Source organism: Ischnura elegans, chromosome 13 (assembly GCF_921293095.1).
Source record: "Ischnura elegans chromosome 13, ioIscEleg1.1, whole genome shotgun sequence".
NCBI lineage: Eukaryota > Metazoa > Arthropoda > Insecta > Odonata > Coenagrionidae > Ischnura > Ischnura elegans.
This window is the reverse complement of record NC_060258.1, coordinates 11,640,206-11,661,714: the sequence shown is the minus strand read 5'-3', so window position 1 is coordinate 11,661,714 and position 21,509 is coordinate 11,640,206. Positions and strand designations below refer to the sequence as shown.

General features: G+C 37.4%; 2 protein-coding genes across 2 annotated transcripts in view; both read left to right on the top strand.

Moving 5' to 3' along the window:
- LOC124170071 overlaps window positions 1-20,122 on the top strand; it is a 36,075-nt gene extending 15,953 nt beyond the window's left edge. Inside the window, exon 6 of the mRNA XM_046548768.1 lies at window positions 19,790-20,122. Coding sequence (XP_046404724.1) covers window positions 19,790-20,048 — 259 coding nt within the window. The 3' untranslated portion in view covers window positions 20,049-20,122. The remainder of the gene's footprint in view (window positions 1-19,789) is intronic.
- Window positions 1-21,509, top strand: part of LOC124170021 — a 343,638-nt gene that overhangs the window by 55,152 nt on the left and 266,977 nt on the right. The window lies entirely within an intron of this gene.

Below are 21,509 nucleotides of genomic sequence, written 5' to 3'. Positions count from 1 at the left end.
ACCTCATCTTCATCATTTTTTTTTCGTTTTAATTCCCCTATCTTCTTTTCCAAATTAGCTTCTGTTGTTTGCATAAACCAATATGTTGCTATAATTGTTTGTTTACATGATTGCCGCGCCGCCATTGGATTTTGGTTGCCATTTTGTAACTAATCCCATAATCAATTTTATGTGAAAAGACAGATAAATAATTGGAAATTTAGTGTTTAAATAACCATGAAACGAAGCTTTAAGGTCTATGTACACAATAAATCACGCACTAATTGTGTAAGTTCATCCCGTTATTCTTAGGGTACCTAGCCTTAAAGTTTCCGATAAGTAAGACACTGAATGACTAATGCTCTTTTAGCACAGATTGACAAAAATTTAATGTGTCTCTATGTTACCAAGGAATTGTAATTTTTAATCCCTATGCCTAATCTTTACTTATTTAAAATATCATTTTTTATTTAGGGCCTAAAAGCTTTAGTTATTCACCTAGTTCAATTAAATAGAGAATATAAATAATTTTTGTTAAAAGGCTAATAATTGGTTGTTATCACATCATGATATAAATGTTCTTTTTTGATTACTGTTTGAATATGCATCTCCAAAGAAATGACATGGTGTAGTCCGATTTCAGTCTTCACGAGGTAAATACTCTCGTATCGCTTCTTTTACACTTCATACATGCTAGAATGTAATTTAAGTAAAATGGCTACAACACAAAATGCTTAAATCCTAATAAACATACATGAGAGTAGCAAATAGCCATGGAACAGCGAAAAAATAAACCACCTCTCGTTTTCAAGTACCAAGACGTACTTCTCTTCGAGATATTACAGGCGGACTTAATAAGGAAAATAAGGATCATTCGGAAACACTAATACGCCGCAAGTGCACGCTTAGAGAATAAAATTAAGAAGCCAAATTAAACTTGCTTGAAATTTATCTGCTGCTTAAATAAGTTGGTCAAAGAATGCTCTCTTTCGTGTTCCATTCCGGTTCGTCCATTAGCAAGGTGAAATAATTTGTATAGAAAAATTCATTTTGCTTTCCGCGGTAATCTTTATTTATTTTTATTGTAATCTCATTTCACGCACAAAAAATAAAATAATTTAGGCAGGTATATTACTCCATCATGTCCTCTTTCGTAATACCCGAAACGCCTAGAGCAATATAGAATTTATTCCTCGATCCTTGTCACTGTAAACGATGGGATATATAGAAATCGCCCCTTTCGGACGCTTTTTTACCCTTATATTGTGCAGATAAACATGAATTTCTTTATTTTTTGGTAAATTGACCCTGTTTTGTGATATTCTAAGCGTAGAAAATGCATAAATAACTTATCTCACCTCACAATCAGTTTTCTGTGCTCTGAATCGAGACTGTCCTAGTAGACACGAAATTTCTATGAATATTGTGGATATAGTATATATCTTTATGGATATAGTAAGGATAAGGTCCTGATGGTCTCAGTCCAGTATTCGTTCGCAACTGCGCTCAGTCTCTCTCAGTTCCCATTGCCCTCCTTTTAAATCGCTGTTCCCACTATGGCATACATAAATAGAAAATGTTATTCCTACACATAAAGCTTCCATAGAGCTTTTATTGCTTAATTTTTTGTACAAACAGATTTATAATACATCTAATGGGAACAATTTCAAACGTATTGGTATCACATAGAAGTATATAAAAGTACAACATCATAAACATTTAAAATTTTGATCTCAATCATTTGAATAAGCTTTTCTATGCGCATCTTAGACATTCTCATTCAAATAAAAATTTGGAGGTAAACATAAGCAAAGAATATAAACAACAGATTATTATTCTTTTATGAAATTTTCCAAAAAAAGCATAGGTAAAAATGACCGGCGGGGCTCGCTAACGAACGTCCGATCCTCGGCACAGACGCCAACTCTGCGTATGAGACCTGCTCATACGTTCATTTCCATCTCAGCACAGATTTTTTTAGTATATATTTATACAGACATTTTTATGTATATGTATAAAATGGAATGTAAACATAAGCAAACATTATAAACAAAGGATTATTTTACATAAAATTCGAGAGAATACAATACGGGAAAATATTTCCCATGCAGATGTCATTTCCGTATTAAAAAGCATTCAACAGCCATTCTTTCTGCTCTTTCGTTGTATTGATTTTTCGTTTAAATATATAATTTTTGTGATTAAATTAGATCTGATGTCTCCTCTTTTCATTTTGTTAAAAACATATGTGCTTATCAGTTCTGATAAAATGTGTGCCTTCGTGTTTGGGAAGAGTTGGAAATTTAATTTCAGTAGATCCTAATCGCTAACACTTCCCGATCCGAAGGTGTCAAATTCTTTAAAAATATTTATTATGGTTTCCCAAAATACGTCATGTTTGCAACCCAGACCTGTGTGCGTCATGTTCTCATAGATAAATGGCATAAGTCCAAGTCGATAACTAAAATGCTTAAAGAATTTTCTTCCTTTGGCATACTACTATGTATGATGTCCCTGATTAAAATACTAGCTTCTACTGAGGATTTCCCTTCTCCCTCTCCAAACTGATTTTCCAGGCCTGCGCCATCCATTATCATCGTCATTTTTTGGACTACTATGTGAGCTAATATTTTATAATTGGTATTAAGGGAAAAGATTGGTCTAAATTCCGTTACATGTTTTGCGTTTCTCTTTTATGGTATTAGCGTTTTTATTGCGTTTTTCATTCGCGCACTCATTTCCCCTTTTCGCGTGATGCTATTGAAAACCACGTAGAGAATGGGTTTCATTTGTTCCCAGAATGTCAAATAAAACTCATTTGGTAGGCCGTCCTCCCCGGGAGCCTTTTGTTTTTTAAGATTTAGTTTTGTAGCGTCTATTTCCTGTTCCGTGATGTTTGTCTCGAAGCGCTGTGTTTCTTCGGGGTTGAGTTTGGGGAGAGGAGAGATAGCCGGTCCGTCCCCTTCTTCCCATTCCCCGTACTGGTGATAGAACCGGCTATATAATCTCGTCGCCATGAGGGAACGAACGAACGAAGCCGCTTTTTGGGGTCGTCTAGATCTCCTATTTCACCTCCGCTCGCATATTTTATCGTCTTCCGCAATTGTTCTACTGTCAGGGCTTCGGATTCACTTTTGTCATGACCTCGCTCCCATTCCCTTGGGGCAAGCTCCTTCACCTCCCGTCGGAAAATTTCTTTTTTGAGTTCTTATATTTCGGCATTTACTCTGGGTGACCTGTTCTCTGTGTCTATTAGGTGTTAGAGCACCTCACGATAGAAAGCTTTTGTTTCGTTTTTCTCCCTATAATATTCGCTTGCTAGTTTTTAAAAATTTATTTATGATACCTGTTTTAAAGATTTTTTTCCCACCAAAGTAAAGTGTCATTCTCGCTGAGAGAGTCATTTGAGGGTCGTAAAATTTCGGTTTCAATATTTTTACATATTGTTACGTCTTTTAATAGGTTAGTATATAAACGCCAAATTTTTTTCTCCTTATTGTTTACATTCCGTGCATCAAAGTCCATTTTAATTTTGATATGAATGGTGTGGTGATCCGAAATAGCTATAGGGGTCGTACTGTATTTTATGAATTCGTTATTTAGTTTCTTTGATGTAAAAATATAATCAATTCTGTTTTGAGAGTGTGTTCCTATTCTTGTAAATTGTATTCTGTTTTGTACTGTATTTTTCCCGGTATCTATTGCGTCTATATTGCTAACTAAGGTTTTCAGTGTCTTGTTTATTCGGTATCTTATTTTCGTATTATTTGCCCCGCTGTCCTCCCTTCTGTATATAGCGTTAAAATCTCCCCCCATTATCGCCTTGTTCTTGTAAAGGCAGGCGTAAGGCAGAATTTTGCTAGTCAGGAACTCTCGCCTTTCTTCGCTTTTTTCATGTCCTGTAGGGGCTTTCTCTAACTCGGTAGCAAGTCTTATTGACGTTGCTACGTCGTTAGCTTATCGAAAATCTTAACTAACGACAATTGGTTTTCTCTACGCTTGCTTAACAATATTTTCTCGGTTGCACTAACGAAAAATGTCGATAGCTTATCCGGGTGCTTGAGAGCAGGTCTTAAGCTTATCGACGCCCGCCATAGTGTTTTTCGGTATCGGTTTCAAAGTTTTAATTCTGCTACAACAAAGCTAAAAAGGTAGTTTTACTTGAAAAATTATAGGAACACTTTTCCGGAGGAGGTGGAAAGCATTAAAACATTTTGCAGTAATCAATGATTACAAAAAGTGGCAATAGATACATTAGTTTTTTCGGGGGAGTTAACATGCTGTTTGAAGTTGATAATTGGTGTGAAAATAATATTTACACATTCCAATTATGGTGCTCCGATAATTTTTAGTCAGTAGTTTCTTTTGGCTCAATTGATGGGACTTCACTTTTTTGGTAGGGAGCTAATCACTCTTGAGGAAAGAGCAAATGTAATTAAGCATCTAGTGCAGAGAAGATGACTTTGGAATACTCAGAATCCTAATTTTCGAAGGATTTTTAATTCGGAACAGCCCTTTGTATAACCCCCGATTTGGCCCTAACACTGACGGATCTTTGACGCCTTTTTTGGCTGGCTAATGGCACCGTTCACGAAAAAAATAACGGTTTCCCTTTTTTACTCAGGACTCATTAGTCGTCACTTTAACTTTTGCAATGCTGTTAAACTTAGTCCCAACGAAAAATATGCCTGTGTTTTGATGGGTACATGCATGCACTTATTTTAGTATCATTTGCAGTTGCTAATTGCAGTGATTTTCTATGCCCAATTGTGGCTACCCACGATTAACTTTTGCTACGTTTTGCCTTTGTGTGAGTTTAATCAGTAATTCGATGCCTCAACATGGTGGGTGACTATGAAAATATTTCTATTACTTCCTTAAATACTCATTTTTTTCTATGTTTACTTTATTGTGCTTATCTTCTCTTTGAGTAGAATAAAATTATAAGTATCAACAACACCAACAACATTAACACTTCCGTAATCTTTGCTCAAGAAATTGGAACTAAAAAGCGTTAAGTACCTATGTGACACGAGTTCACAATCACAACACTCGCGATGATTCCTTCCATGACATCCGCGTAATCTCGATATTTTTATCAACGAATTGATTTCAAACATCCCAAAATATGATGAAAGCGTCAATAAGTTTTTCGGATTGAATAACTACCACTGTGGACGTTGTGGACTTATAGCGAAAATAAGGCAAACGATGTAAACAAGCCGTGGCTGAAGATGCACTCTGAAATTTACATTGTTACAATACTAATAAAAATAATTTTGTCACTACTAATCACGAGAGTAAAATTACTATAGGCGTAGGTGAACGAGTAAGTAGCAGACAAAGTCCTCTTCAAGATAATTATACTTGAAAATTACGATACATAAGGCACCAAAAGTTGCCGATATTCTTCCATCGACGACTGTGTAATCCTTGAGTATACACGCTTATGTACACTTATTTCCCCCTTATTTTATTTTATATTAGGGATCGTTCTTCATGGAAATATATTACGACACATCATAAAAACAGTAAATGAATCCACGACTTAAATAATACTCATCAGTTTTCTCCAAAATCTATTATTCTTTTCCAAATCTACCAGTGCGTTCTTTAGCAGCTTCTTGTTTATTTATGGTGATTATTTATCGTTTATTAGTTACCGTAGTTAAGCACTGCCTCTTGATGCTACCGAACGAATAAATCTAGGCATTGTGATTGGTTGAAAATTCTAGCCTCACTCGCAGGCGCCGACGGTGTATTGTTTGCTATCGACGAGCCGTGGTCTTGTTTAGCAACGACGAGCTGTCGTTGAGGTGAGATACAGAAACACACTTTCGATAAGAGGGTATCGTTGCAAGAGAGGACTTTCGTTAACAACCCGTTAACAACAATTCGTTAACGAGTTAGACAAAGCCCCTACTGAAGGGGCATATACGAAAATAAAGTGTGTGTCTCCGATTTGCAATGTTATTCTCCCGGAGGCATGACGCCGAACATTCTTAACATTTAAAAACTTTTTTGTTAAAATTGGTGTACCTAATGAGGAGTCATCAGTATTGCCAAATATGCGGTAATTTTTGCTCTGCCAAGAAGGTGATTCTTTGTATTTTTGAATTAAGATGACATCTGCTTTTAAATCATTGTACATAAAATTTTAATGACATTGATTTTTAAGGCATTCGTGATTCCGGCCACATTCAGTGACGCTACCGTTATATCTAGCTTATTTGAAGAGGTACTCATTGTTGGTTTTTTTTGGAAGGGAGTAAAAATTTCTCTGTTACGTTGTTGAAACAAACGAAGGGCGTTTGCATGCGAAGTTCGTATCTTAAAAAGGGTGTCCAAATGGAGAAAAAAGTTAAATTTAAATGGCGAGGTTCGGAAATAGAGTCCGGCCCTCGACATCGGTCATATACACCAACTCTGAGTTTAATACCTCCGTATTATTTACATAAGGCAAGGATTAGTAGACATTTTATATTCATGGCTATAACTGAAGCAAGATAAGTGCTATTCAAAATATTTTACATTAACTTTACAAAAACTTTAAAGCATTTAGTAATTATTTTCCTTTTTTACTTGATTTTTTTGTTCCCTTTGCGCGCACCCTCCTGCATTCTGATGCCCCGGTTCCTGGCTGTTCGTTCCACCTCTTCTTTTTGGTAGGTGAGAGGTCCTTCCCGAATAGCTTTTTCAGTTCCGCAGCAACGGCTCTGCTCTTGGCCTCATCCTCGGTGAGGTTGAGGGGCGCGCTGCCGCTGGAGGCCGCCTCATCCTCCTCCCCTCACTCAGACCACAATCTTCTTGTACCTGGTAGAGTAAGGAAAGAAGAAAGAGGAAACACTCCCCCCAGCACCCCCCAACCTCCAGGAACATTTACTTTTCTCCCAGCACTTTGTTTTGGTCATCGCTCACTCCCTCCCTCACGTCCATGATTTTAATAGACTCCACACTGCCTGACATACTCACTCCCTCCCTCACTTCCTTGATTTCACGAGACTACACATTGTCTGAGGCGCTCATTCCCTCCCTCACTTCCATGTTTTCTGTAGACCCCGCATTGTTTGAGGCACTCACTCCCTTCCTCACTTCCATGTTTTCTGTAGACCCCACATTGCCTGAGGCATTTATGAAATCATTTGTCCCCTCATCCACACCGGTATTTTTGTCAATTTCATCGTTGGGCTCTCCTCCCGTCACTACGGCTTCTTCCTTGTCCGTCTCATAGGAAGAAGAAGACCCTTCCTTATCATTTTGATCGCCTTTGGAACTTTTTTCTGTCTGTTCTATTTCTCCTTTCCGACTTCTTCTCTATCCCCCATCTGATGTACTCACATGACTCACGTAGTTATTTTTCAAGACTTTGTCCCCACTTTCATCTGGTTTTTGTGTCTCCTCCGTCAATTTGACGCCGTCTTCCGTCGGGATATCCATCCCCTCCTCGTCTTCATCCACCCTCCCAGAATTTTTAGAGCACTAGCGTATGATGGCCCCGACCTAGTTTCTGAGCACTGCAGCCTTAAGTGATCCTCGATTCCACACCTTGAGCACGTCAGCTTTTGCCCATCATAGTGGATAACTGCGTGTTCTCCGCCAACACTTATAGGTATATTTTACGTAAGTGACATCTTGACGGTTCTAGTGCCCGTCATCGTGCCCTGGTGTATACCATCGCCGCTCCACTTATTCTCTAAATATCCACAGACTTTGTCCTACTTGCTCAGCGCTGTTTCGACTTCCTCACATGTTACCTCGAAAGGTAACTGACACACTTTAATAAAAGTATATCTTTCGGATATTGATTCACACCACCATGAGAACTTTTTGGTGCCTTTGCCCGGGAACTGAAACTTTTCACCTACTTTCATCATAATTCTTTCAAAGGTAGATTCCTGCCTGACTTTCACAAGGAATGACTTCCTTCCTGGACCCAGCTGGATGCCATAAATTTCTTCAGTTTTCAGCCCGAGGTCTCCACCAATTAGTTGGTGGACCTCCAGGACAGAAGGCGTTTCACTAACACTCTCGATATTTACACGCAGAGTGTTCTTCCTTTCCACCGGCATTTTGCGTCGACTCGCACTGCGTTCACCGACACGAACACGCTAACAGACCGCGTACCTCTGGTACAGGGGTGCGCGGTCGCCGGGGCAAGAAAACCCGCAGTCGCTGACTCACAACAGAGCTCCGATAAGACGTCCGCTTGCTAGTCGGCTTTCCGGGCCACTGTGCAGACCACTACGCTCTCCAGGTTCTTTAATTTCCATGGCAATTATACCGAGGCTCATGGTACTAGGGGTGCGGCCCTCGCAGTCCATCATGGATGGCAACGCGAGGGAGAAAGGACTTCCATGAAACCACTCGGAAGGACTCCCAAGAAGGCGTCGTCATCAAATAAATGTATTTCAGTGATAAATAAACAACAGTGATCATTTATGTACAAATGAAGAGAAGGTGGCCGATTACGCTTTCTTGTGGGACACCTGATGTAGATTTAACTGCATCGTAGCTTATTCCGCCAAAAGATACGTTTTGGTTACTATCACTCAAAAAATCGCCTATACAGTTTACAACCATTTTGTTTAGCCCGAACGACTGTAATTTTTATAAAAATTTGCTCTGAAGTACTGAATCGCAGGCTTAATTTAAAAAAAATATGCGTCGATTTGTCTTATGGATGAACTTAATTTAAGAACGTCGTGAAGAAAGAGCGCAAGGTGTGTTTCACATGAACTCCTTTCTGAAAGCCGTAATGACAGCCTTGGAGGATGCTACGACTATTTAGGAAAGTCATTGTTAATGTCGATATAAGTCATTGTATATTGTTAATATCAATAAGTTTGACTATCTTACCCATTACCGAAGTTAATGAAATTGGTCGACAGTTCCCTAGGGCCATGTTTGTTTCCCTTTTTGAAATTCGGTGTAACGTCTTTAATTTACATTTTATAAGTATCTTTCCTTCAGACTATGACTTCTTGAATATTATTTCTAAAAACGGTGCGATCAGTGGAGCTAACTCCTCGAGGACACGTGCGGATATTTCTTCTGCACCCGGAGATTTACTATCAGTTCTAGCTGTATTGCTATCCCATCGCGTTGAATAGTGATTCCTTACATCAGTTCCTTAGTTAGTGGGATGTCTAAAATACAAGCAGCATTGCATGTAGTGTAGTGTGACAGTCGGCTTTTAACATGTTATTTAGGGGTGGGGCGATGTAGAAAGTAAGCGGGTTGAATCGAATTAACGAAACGGTGGTAGGGAACAAGGAAACATCTATTCATAAATTCAACTTTCAAAGCACATTTACAATCCAACAAGCAAGGTTTATTTCGATAAACGGTAAGTAGGGCACTTATATTTACCGTCAAAAAGTGAGCACAAATTTAATCCGTGACCATATTAAAGAAAAAAACAACTTCTCAAATACATGAAAGTCCGCTGTTCAACAAATATAATCAACTGAAAGATTAAGGTACCAGTCTTTTTTTAAGCAAATTAATGAAATATTGTCAAATTATTGCGATAATTCTCTCAAAAGCGTGGCGAAACGGGAGTTCAGTCTTTCCTTTTTGACTTGTCAAAGTAGATCGCTGATAGAAAATGAGGGGGGACTCGGGGAATCGTTGGCTGGAAGTAAAACATCCGTTCTTACTTCACGGATCGGTGCTGCAGGCAAAGATGTGATTGTGGGTCGCGTCGAAGATGCACTGGTTTGCCGCCGGCCGCGTCAAAGATAAGTTAAACTCATGGGCATCGTCCGGCTTTCGAGCGTGGGCTGTATGGCAGTGGAGCTGGTAGGCCGATAGTTTGGCCTACCATCCTTCAGCGCTTCTCAATGGAACCCAAGTATTAGGCTCGTGTAAGAACGAAAATGACTAAGCCATGTGCTGGGTGACCGTGCAACATGACCCGTCTTTCTTGATTCGACTCCACGCCTCCTAAAGCCAACGGCGTCTCAGCTTCACCAAGAATCCTTCCCGCTTCTACCAGCCTCTCTCCGGCGTAGGAAGTGGGAAGAGAAACACGTGATTCACTACTTCAACGCCACATATTTTGTTTTGCACCGTAATACTTCAGCGTCACCTTTTTCACTTCACTTCATCGCGTGGTCAGCGCGCACTTTCGAATCACTCAAAAAATGATAACTCAAAACACATCGAATTTTACATATTACAAAAATAACAAATAAATTTTAAAAAACATAACAAACACATGGGAGAGGAAATTCAGAATATCTTGTAAACGGAAAAGAACCTTGAATAATTTTGAAAAACAAAAAAATGGTGGAAAGCGTTGCCGACACAGTAAACACTTTCAAATTGTTAAACGTGTTAGCTATGTCCACAGTTTTGGTGGCAAGTTTATCATCTTTATCAAATACCAAATCTACTGTTGAAGGTTATCCCCAGGGCACTCTCGCATGTGACCAAAAATATTTCGGACTTTCTTCGAATTATAGACCGAGCACTTTTTGTTGAAATTATACAGTGCATTGCGCATGGATTTCTTTTTTTTTTAGCGTTGCACAGCGTAAATTCCTCTTGCTGCAAGCTCCTTTAATTTTTTATCGCCCACCATTTTGTACTTTTTGAGCAAGTTGTATGAATTTCTCTCTTTCCAAAGATTAAAACTAATATTTTTGAGGTACCTGCGAAGTTTTTATTATCGAATTTAAGTGTTTGCTAAATTTATTCGCTTATTTCTTGACGACGAAAGCGTAAAAACATAAATATTGAATGCAGATCTCTCTGCTTGATCGTCATCGAGGCGATGATCTCCTACTATCTTCTGACCTGCACGGAGGATGTTCAAATTGCTCCCAAATAAGTAATGCAATGAGACCTGTAATTCAATTGGCTGCACTTCTAAAGGATCTTCGCCAGAATTCAGTGATATGTTGATGTATGGGTGGTATGCCTCAAAGTTAGCAGAGAATGGAAGTGTTTCTAAAACTAACGGGAAATACGTTTCCCTGAAAATCTAAAAAAAACGAAAGTGTTAATATTCAGGTAACAGCCTTATGAAATCTGCATGCTCTTTCAATTTTTTATTTTCTTGTTTTAATGAAAATTATTATTAAAACTCATGTAAATGGCAAAATAATGAATAAATAGTAAAACATTGGAGAAGGCACAATCAATTTCAGTATAATTAAATTTTTATTTTTTTGTGCCTTGTATTATGGAGCTATTTCTTTCAATAAATCATTCTTTGTACGACAACAATTTCTCGAGGGCATAAGGTCTAAATAAGGAAGAAAAAACCGAATGATATCGTGGTGGGGGAAAGCAAAGGAAGCAGTGGAAAGAGGGAATCTATTGAGGCCGTGAATAAATAAAAGGAAAGGGACGAGCCGTCAAACGAAACTAAAAGTGATACGATCATAAGGGCATCGGCCTCAAGCATTGCAGGCCATCAGCCAAATTTAAGTTTGTTTAGTAGAATAGTCCAGCTAATAAAAAGTTCACATGTATCTAGAAGTCGTATCCCAGTTTATACGGCTTGTTTGAAAGCTCTTGGCCCCAAATACGCGAAGAGAAGGAGACTGAAAATGAGGGGAGGGTGAGTTAGGAGGAGAAAGCCTAACTCGCCCATCGGTCTCAGAGGGAAAGAGGAATAGGGGATAATGAGTGATCCAAAGTGACTTTTTGGAGAATTTCAACATTCCAACAAAAAATAATGACATAAATTCAACCTCCTGTCCTTGTTATTACGTGTTAAAAAAAACTTCGTCCTATTCGTGTAGCCCATCAACCATTCAGGTGATAAGGACAAAATCTCTTTCTTACTTTCCAAAATTCTACTACCCACAAACAAATGTATTGATACATGCACCCAACGTTTTATATTATTTCAATTGCTTTAGCTAAAATAATTTAAATGTACTAATAATACAATTAAATAGTTTTTATTGAATCAATAGACACTGTTTTATTTTAAAACGTGAATAAAATTTTCTGACATTTTTAAATTATGTTTTATAAGTTTTTTTTTAAATGCGCTCATATGTTGCACAATATTCAACATGTCACACAACAAATTCGCTGAAATGTGATTGGATTGCACCGGTGGAAAAATGTGGAATTCATTTTCCTTATAAAATTAACTATGTAAATATTTTTTAAATCTAGCCAGAATCACGACAGAAACCATATAAATATGAATTGTCAACTTGATCTGTGATAGATATAAAGTTTCAAAGCTCTAGTCGTTAAGTGTGTTAAAATTGAGTTACATAATTCCACCGTAACAAACGGATAGACAGACACGAAAGTAATTAAAGAAAAACATTGTAATAATAATAGACTATTGGACAGCAACAAATGTAAAAAGAGCAATGGTGACCTTTAGCGCTTGGAATACTTCCAATTGATATAATACGTAGATAGGTAAAAATTTACTCGCAATAGGAACCAGGGAAACTCTTTGAAGATAGTATGTATAAAATATTTTGGCTTGAAAATGAGTTCCATTTACTTAGCCTTTGTCCTATAGGAGAGATTTCTTTCTCGCCTGGTGAACTACGTCTTCCCCGATTCCTTTGCTCTTCTCTCTCCTTGGCTTTCCACATTACTACTGAAAACAGTTTTACAACATGCAGCTGTGAAGAAGTGTTAAATTTGTCTCATGCACTTCAAAGATTACTGTCCAAAAGCCAAGCAGGAGAGAGAGGGAATTTTCAGGCAGGGCCGGGCTCTTTAAATATATATTCGCAAACTAAGCCAATAGACTCACAGTTAGATAGGGTCACAGAAGTATTCACTCGACCACCACAGATTTTGATGAAATTATGAGGGAAGATATGCTCGAACATCGAATGGAGGAATGTTGGAGGAGTTTTACATCTAGCAGTGTAATAGTATGCGAGACAGAATGATTCCTTTGACGAATTACTACAGCCGTCTGCAATACGGAACTGGAACATTTTCAAATTTGAGACATAATATCGCCGGTGTTCTTTTGTCGGAAGAATCCATCGTTTACTTCGCTGGATATCTCCTTAAGAGACTCTTGGCGAAAAGTGGATGCATTAACGGCAAGAAAATTTCTGGGAAGAAAAAAAATGAGGTCAGGTGACAAATGTTAATCATGAACATTTCTTCAAAGCAAATGAAAACAGGCCTGAAATTACATTCTAATGATCATTCGAATGCAGTAAATTTCCGTCATACACGGCGAATGGTGGTCATTCGAATGATCATTCGAAAGGTCTTTCGAATGATCATTCACCGTGTAAAGCGGCCTTAATGGAAAAACCGTCTCCTTGGGAGTTGGGAGCTCTCAGCGCAGACTCAGGCCAGTAAGGAAAGCCTGACGAGGTGCAGCCATTAAAAATTCATAACTTTCGTTGTAATCGAGATATAGGTACAATTTTTTCACCAAAAACAAATTTATAGTTTATACAAATTTTATACTACCATGAATGGACCTATATTGTAAGGTACGAAAGTTAAAAGGCGATTGATTTTAACTCAGCAAAAATTCAGATTTTTGTTCCAAAATATTTGTTATTTGAACACACACAACAACGTTGAAACTAAGTTATGAAAAAATTACAGATTACCGGTATTGAAAAACATGTATAATACACGTTTCCTACAAGGTTCAACTTAATACTAAGAACAGTCTGCCGACAAATGTTTTAGGAGTATAAACTCGGAAAAGTTACTAGCCTAAATCCTAGGAAATATTTTTATAACAATTATTATAAACAAAATCGAATAACTATTATCTCCACTAAACGTAGCGACCCTTCTTGCTTCAGAATATATTTTTATACTTGTGAAACACGCAAATTCAAAAATCCTAAAAAAAATTATCTCGCCATCTGATTAATTGTTCCAGAACTACACCAAAACTGTATACGATTTTTGTACGTGCGGTGAACCCTCTATAAATATATACTCACTCAATGCTTGGACGCTGGTACCAAAGTTTTATCACTCCTGCGTGGATGAATCTTGGCTATGGAATGAATAATTTGAAGTAAGGGTTACTAGCGCCATGATTTTCAATTTAGGGATTATTCCCAAAAAGCAGTCAAATAAAAATGTGAAACCTCTGCAATTAACATGAATCTAATGAACATGGAACGGATTGTGTCTTCATGTTTCTGGGTTTCACCGCGTGTATTTTCTTTGTGACGACAGATTCTCCGATATTCCAAGTCTTCAGGTCCTGTTTAAAGTTTTTTATAAAATTTATTTTTAATTGCAATATTTTTTATTGCTTCAAGATTTATTTAAAATAATGCAAACGATCAATTTCTTATATCCAGAACCACAATTTTTAATTCAAGAATCTGTAGCCTTTTGATAATTTAAGCAGTATTGAAATGTGACTCATCAATGGAAACCATTTCAAATACATCTTATTGTGCCTTCCTTGTGTGAGCTTGTCATGCCTTCTCCCAGGGGCGCAGCCAGAAATTAAGGCAGGTGCAAACAATACCAGGGTGTGTGGTGGTATGGATTACCCACTAGGATAAGCGGTGCGTGCGAGATTATTAAATTGCGAAATTTTAAGATAACCGGTTCAAAATTGCGAGTTTTACGGCTTTCTGAGGCATGTTTTATTAACCCTTACACTATTCTAATAGTAATATCAATCCAATTAAGTACAATGGATAAAACGTAAATATTTTTCTGAGCTCTGGGGTGGGTTTTAACCCATAACACCCCTCTTCCTAGCTGCGCCACTGCCTTCTCCAGCATGAGATGATGATTCTCACAATGAAAAATAATTGAGTGCTAGTGACAATATAAGAAATTTTATGATACATAACTCACTGAATAGCAAGCGATTTTATGTAACCAAATCACATTTTTAACACATTGTAGTCTGCCTCTCATAATCATGCCTTCTCCATTGAAAGCCGTACTAAGGGCCCGTTAAGTTATTTTACATCTGTGCGTGTTAGGCACATTGAGCCTGAATCCAGCAATTCCAACATTGCGCCTGACGAAAGGTTAGGTTCACCTTCAAGCTTCGAGAAATACAGCGTCTGCCGAAAATATTTTTTTTTCATATCTCCTGACTCTAATTAATCATGTAGTTATCGCCTACATTTGAGCCAACTTCCCAATTTCTAGCTTAAAATTTTCATGAACGTTAGGAATACCATTCTAATGAAACACTGGATATTCCCCATCGATCCTGTGAGTGCAAAAAAATTATTCAAGGTCAAAGGTCATAAAAATGGGCTTTTTGCATTTTTTGGCCAAACGGTTAGTGTTATGATAAATATTTCTCACATAAAAATTGTACATCACAAAATTATCTACAAAATTATCATCGTAATTTTTTATCTGACTAAGATTTGCCGTTTCTGAGAAAAAGTCATTCGAAAGTTTGCCGGAGCTGTATTTTTCGTAATATGCATGACTATATTGTTGCGCTCTCCGAACATTATTGTACGCGTAACACGCATATTTGTTACTATCTCTCTCCTGTTCGTCCGTAAACAATCAGGGCAGAGGGTTAAGTTTTACATATTCCCTCTTAGTAAAAACATGTGGTCATTGCTAGAATTGTAACTTAAAATTTGTGCTACATTTAGACTTTAGCAAATTTTGGACATGGCTTCATCTGTAAAATAACCTTTTCCTGCATGTGAAATTGCTACTGTTGATCGTGGTTCAAAAGGCGTTGATTGAAGCAAGTGCTAAAAGAAGTAATGAATTCATTAACTACAAAAAAACAAAAATCAGTGGCAAAACATGTGCAAAGTCGGTAAAACTACACTTGAAGTAGTACTATTGCTTCAGTGGAAAGGCATCATAAAGAGATTAAAGGAAGTACATCGAAAGTAAGTCCTCCTCGTACAAGAGTACACAAAAATGATTCAGCTCTTTGTTTTAAAAATCATTCCATCTTTTGCGGCGGTGAACGGAATGAAGAGTAGAGAAGAAATGAGCTGAGAAATACCGGCTTAGAATTTGTAAAGTTACTACACTTTCATTAAAAGAATCGGTTCTGTTTAAATCTCATAATAATTCATTCCGATAATAATTTAAAAAGTATTACCTCTTGCATAAGGTTTAAACATAATTTCGTAGCTCCTGAGGCTAGTTATCGTCATGATTGCAGCTTCTTTCTAAAGCCACCCACTGAAAGTAAAACTGGTCGTCCCCGAAATGAAGCATTGAATCTGACCATGGAAGAAATATTATCCCTACATCGAGATTAGTGAGGGCTGTCAGACTACACTGAAAAAATTAAAAAATATTTGCAGAAGTTCATTTCTCGATACTAGAAGTGTTAAACTGCTATTAATATTAAATATTGTAATAAGGTTATCATCACTGAGAAACCCAGAAAAGTAAAATTTATATGCTTAATTAATAATCATCATGATCAATTATATCACGAAAACAAGGGTAACTTAAGTCCTGGAAGCTATGGCTGCAATCATCCGAGATGATATTTAATCTTTGGCCATCGTAATTCTATTTATCATCCACCAGGTGGCATGTTTGTAGATATAAAAAAATCTTATTCCATTGTCGTTGACACATGTTTTAGAGCAAACTATTTTAAAAAATAAACGGTTAAATTTAGAACATGAAATCAATATGTACGAGCATTTGTCCTAGTTTTATGACTGCCTTGGTCTTATAAGTCCCAGCTACAATTGGGTATTGCAGTTTTTTCATCTGTTGTTTGCCTCAAAACGTCTCATATAAATTTTGAATACTCCAATCGCTCACAGAATTCACTTTCTTCTTTCAGTCTATGGAGCTCCAGCAAAAATCACCTGCACTTTTCCTTTGCTAAACAATCACGTAATGAAAGACTTGTGAAATTTTCTTGTCTTCCTTCCACCTCAGCTCCTGCTCAGCAATTTTTCTATCGATTTTATGGCCAGGTTCAAGTGTGACTTGGCAGTAAACTTGATCCAAAACAATGGAGTTGGAAGTTATTTCACAATGTACTGTAGCCAATCCATTCTCTACGCACGTCTACTTAACGACTTTATTCAACTTTTTGCAACAGCAAGAAAGGGTGTAGTTCAAAATTTAGCTGCAAAATGTGAGCTTATTTTGTTCAACGGCATGAATTAGCTGTCAAGCTCACTCGTGTTCAAACGTTGAACTTTCAACAGAAGATGATACCGACATCAACGACAAAAATGCTAATGTATCGCTATTACAACAATTTACACCGACTCACGGGAATTTAGAAGAAGAAGATAACGGTGGAAGAAGAAATAAATAAGAAGAAGCTCATTAAACCTGATTAAGGACTAAAAGAGACTATGGAGTTTACCAACTGGGGAATCTACGCTCAAAAAAACGCACTTCGTGCACTACCAGATAGGTGGCGAGGAAACGTGTGCATAAAATGGAGAATTATAAACACTCTGTCCCGGTTGTTGTGGAATGGACAGGTGAGAGCTAGTAATCAATATGCGTGTTACGCGACCAATAATGTTTGAAGAGCGCAACAGTATAGTCATGCACATTACGAAGAATACAGCTCCACTTTCGAATGGCTTTTTCTCATAAATGGTAAATCTTAGAGAAAAAGTATGGTAACAGTTTTGTAGATAAATTTCTTATCTACAATTTTGTTTCGAGAAATTTTCATCATAAAAATGACCGTTTGACCAAAAAATTCAGAAAACCCTTTTCTGAGACCTTTGATTTTGAATAATTTTTTTGCACGCACGGGATGGGGACTTTTAAGCATTTCATTAGAATGGTATTCTCAACGTTCATGCAAATTTCAGCTCGTTGGGAATCTATAAAGGGTCAATGTCTATTTTGACCGGGCTAAATAGTGAATAGAATAGAATATGACTGAATATTCGGAGACTAGTTTTTGACGAAGCGATGACACTTCATCATTGTTAATGCCAGCAATAGGCTTTCTCTGATGCTTTATTTCTCAATCGGTGAATGTTTAACAATACAAACGAGTCACGTGCAGCACCGAGAGGGAATATTTTTCGGATAAATAGCTAAATGAGAGGCTGGTTTCCATGAATATTATAATTTCTATCAATTTTCCGCAGCATATAAAAGTCTACATGCGTGTACATTGTAAAGGTTAGTCCAATTCAGCGGAAATAAGTGGGGCAGTTGAAGGATCATCCGTTCACAACTGATGTTCACCGTGATGGGAAAGGTACCAGAGACACCACATTCAGAAGGAGCATTGGTGGCATTTGAGCTTGAGAAATGTGTAATTATTGTGATCCAAAGGAACCTGGCAGCTGCCCTTTACCACATGAAGGAGCGCAAAGAGATATTATTTCCAATAGTATATAACTGACAGGGTTAGAGACTGGTATGTTCACGATAGTATAATGTAGCTTTTATAGAAACAATATATATAGAGAGATTTTTCGATTAAAATATTGCTCTTTTCGATGAATGGTAATATATAATGGAGATATTGTTTCAACTTACTTGTTAAATGTAATATAAAATCATTTTGCGATAAAACATAGCAACTGTAACACATGAATTCATTTTCAAATTGCGTTCCTATTCTATTTCTTGCATTTTTGAGGAGTTTGATTAGACAATGAAGCCAACATGGAGGCAGAATATAGATAAAAATATGGAAAGCCTCGGGTAAAACGGCCTTTATGCTTATTCGAATAGACAATACATTAATTATCACCGCTCCTGTCATATTCGCGCAGTAATTTGGAAACATTCGGAAACAAAAATTTGGTTAACAAAGCTTAGTTTATGAAGGAATTTCGAAGGAAATGAAGGACATGGTCTTGTTAAATGACATTTTGTGCCGTAAAAGCTTCCCTAGTTACACTTAGGTCGTTTTACTCGGAGCACATCATTGCGCAATTATACATGAGTACGAAGGCGCAGTCAAAATTGCTTCGTGTAAAGCGGTGAATTGCTACAACGAACGAGAGAATGCACAGTTTTGATATTGCAAAATAGCCCCTGATCTAATTGCTGGCACGGTTTTTCGCAATTTCAACAAATGTTTTCAATACTAGCCTGTGCAATGATTTGCCTCGGGTAAAACGGCCTTTATGCTTATTCGAATAGACAATACATTAATTATCACCGCTCCTTTCATATTCGCGCAGTAATTTGGAAATTCCATTTTAACAGTATGGTTACAAACAGTAATTACGATTGATTTAAGTGAGATCGGAATTTTTTATGTTTATTCTTGATCTAAAATATTAGAAACTGACCAACTATCGTTGCTTTCAACAGTCAAATTAAATATCCTCCTGGAATACATGGATGTAAATGACGCAAAGCAATTATTCGTGTTTTTGACCTTGTTCACAATTTATAATATCTTTAAAAAAATTTAAGATTATAATTTAAAGTAGGGATAACTAAATGTATATGTAAGGGTTTATTTTTTTATTTTTCAAAATATCTGGGGGCATTCTTCACCATCCTAACGTGCTAGACCCTTTACATTTATTACTTAATGCTGCAGGTTTTGATGTAAAAATCAAAGCATTCAAAGTCGTCTGGTGTTTGGATTTTCCATTTGGGGTATTAGTTCTCCATAGCAGGAAAAACTTTACAGGAAATATAATTTTATTATTAGGCAAAGAATAATAATGTTAATTTGGGTAAAACGAGAGTACTTTTTTGTGTCCTTGTGGTGAATTTACGTTTTATCAAGTGTTATATCAAGTGTGATTTGGGGAAGCCGCATTGGCAGTTATTCCCGGAGGGAAGACTTTGAGCTGTAGGCAAATTGAGCTTATCTAAATTGCACTAAGAACCATGAGTGTAAATAATGATGGAGAGGAGGTCTGTTCTACATATTCAAGTTGTTGTATTTTTTTCATAATTCCAGGATCACTGAGGAGGGGGTGGGTCGTATGGAGAAATTTGTTGATAAAATATACGTGGATCTGGTGCGGCTGAACCGTCTCCTTCTGTCGTCCTCGATCGAGCAGATGGTCGTCCTGTTGCCCAGTCTTGAGCACTACGCCCAGGGAAGGGATTCAAATCCAGTCCACCTTTGTAGAGGGAGCAGGGAAGCGTACTTCCAAACATTGACCAACGTCATCAGTTCATCCTCTCCTTTGAGTATCAAGGTAACGATGTTATGAGATAAAAGTTAGAATATAGTATTCTATTAAGGTGTTTTTCCATGGAGTACTGCAGAAGTAATCTGGGAGCCTTTCAAGAGGGCAGTGATGGAAGGATCCCTTTGCTTCCAGCACTGACTTCTTCAATTCACTTTAACGGCTACTCTCTATCAATCCATCTAAAATTCCTGTTCTTTCCCTTCCTCTCCTTCGTTTACCTAAAATTCTACCCTCTAACACCGTTTTCAGCATTCCCTCCCCGCTAAGTAGGGTACCTTCGCATCTCTGCATTGCGTCGACGCTACGAGAGCTCCCGTCCCGCCTCTGCGCTGCGAAAACAAATGAAAGACAAAAAGCGTCGGCCCCTAAAAATCAGCCTGGGAGCATATCATCTTATGATTTCGAGCCAAAAACACAAAAATATGGCGTTTTTAGAATTTTTACGCAATTTCATTTCTTGAAATATTCTTCTTAACTATAAATAGCTTTTGAAGTTAATATGGCGACCATAAAGTTGATAATCATACATGTAGTGATGGCCCTTGCCCATGCTATATTATGACCTTTAATGTTTATTTTCTAACTTGGAATAATAACAAATTACACACACTCAGTGAACATGAGAAACGTGGAATGTTATCAGGAATATCTATTTATGATAACTCTTGTTCAAACAGATTGTCCTAATCACGTTATTTTAAGGGCCTCAACTTAGCAGATCATGACGTTAAAATTATTAGATATAAATTAGAATTTAAACGACCGTAGTTACCAACAAGGAGCTATAACGCTGTATTTAGCTTGTGATACCATTTACGGGTATGTGTTATGCTTATCTATGATTCTCAGTGATTGTTATCCAACTTATGGTTAATATTTGTCATATTTTTAGGAAATATACGTAATATCTAAGCTTAATATAATAATAGCAAATAATGAAATCAATATCATTTGTCACTACCACTATAATTAATCTTTCATATTTGTATACCTAAGCTTGCCATAACTGAACTAACTTTGCCGAACTGTAAAGGCACCCTACCCCCTCAATCCGGACCGTCAATCTCCCCCGTATCACATCTAGAAGCCACCTCTCCTCACCCTATATTTCCATCGCATAATCGTCCATCTGCTTCTCTGTCCACTTCACCTTCATTTTTCTCCATACCCACATCTCGAAAGCCTCTAGTCTTCCCTTGTTCTCCTTTCTTAGTGTCGACGTTTCTGCACCGTATATAGCTTACACTTCAGACACTTCACTAACCTTTTCTTCAAATTCTTTCATTGCGAACCTCTCATGACCTCCTCCCTGTTCATGAACGCCTCCTTTGCTGGTGCAATTCGCTTCCTGATGTGCTTGCTACTGTTTCCGTTTTCCTCTTAATTGCTGCCTCAACAGTTGAATTGCTCTACCTCTTCAAGTTTGTCACCACCTACTTTTATCTTGAGTCTCACATCCCTTGTTCGTGATGCTTTACAACA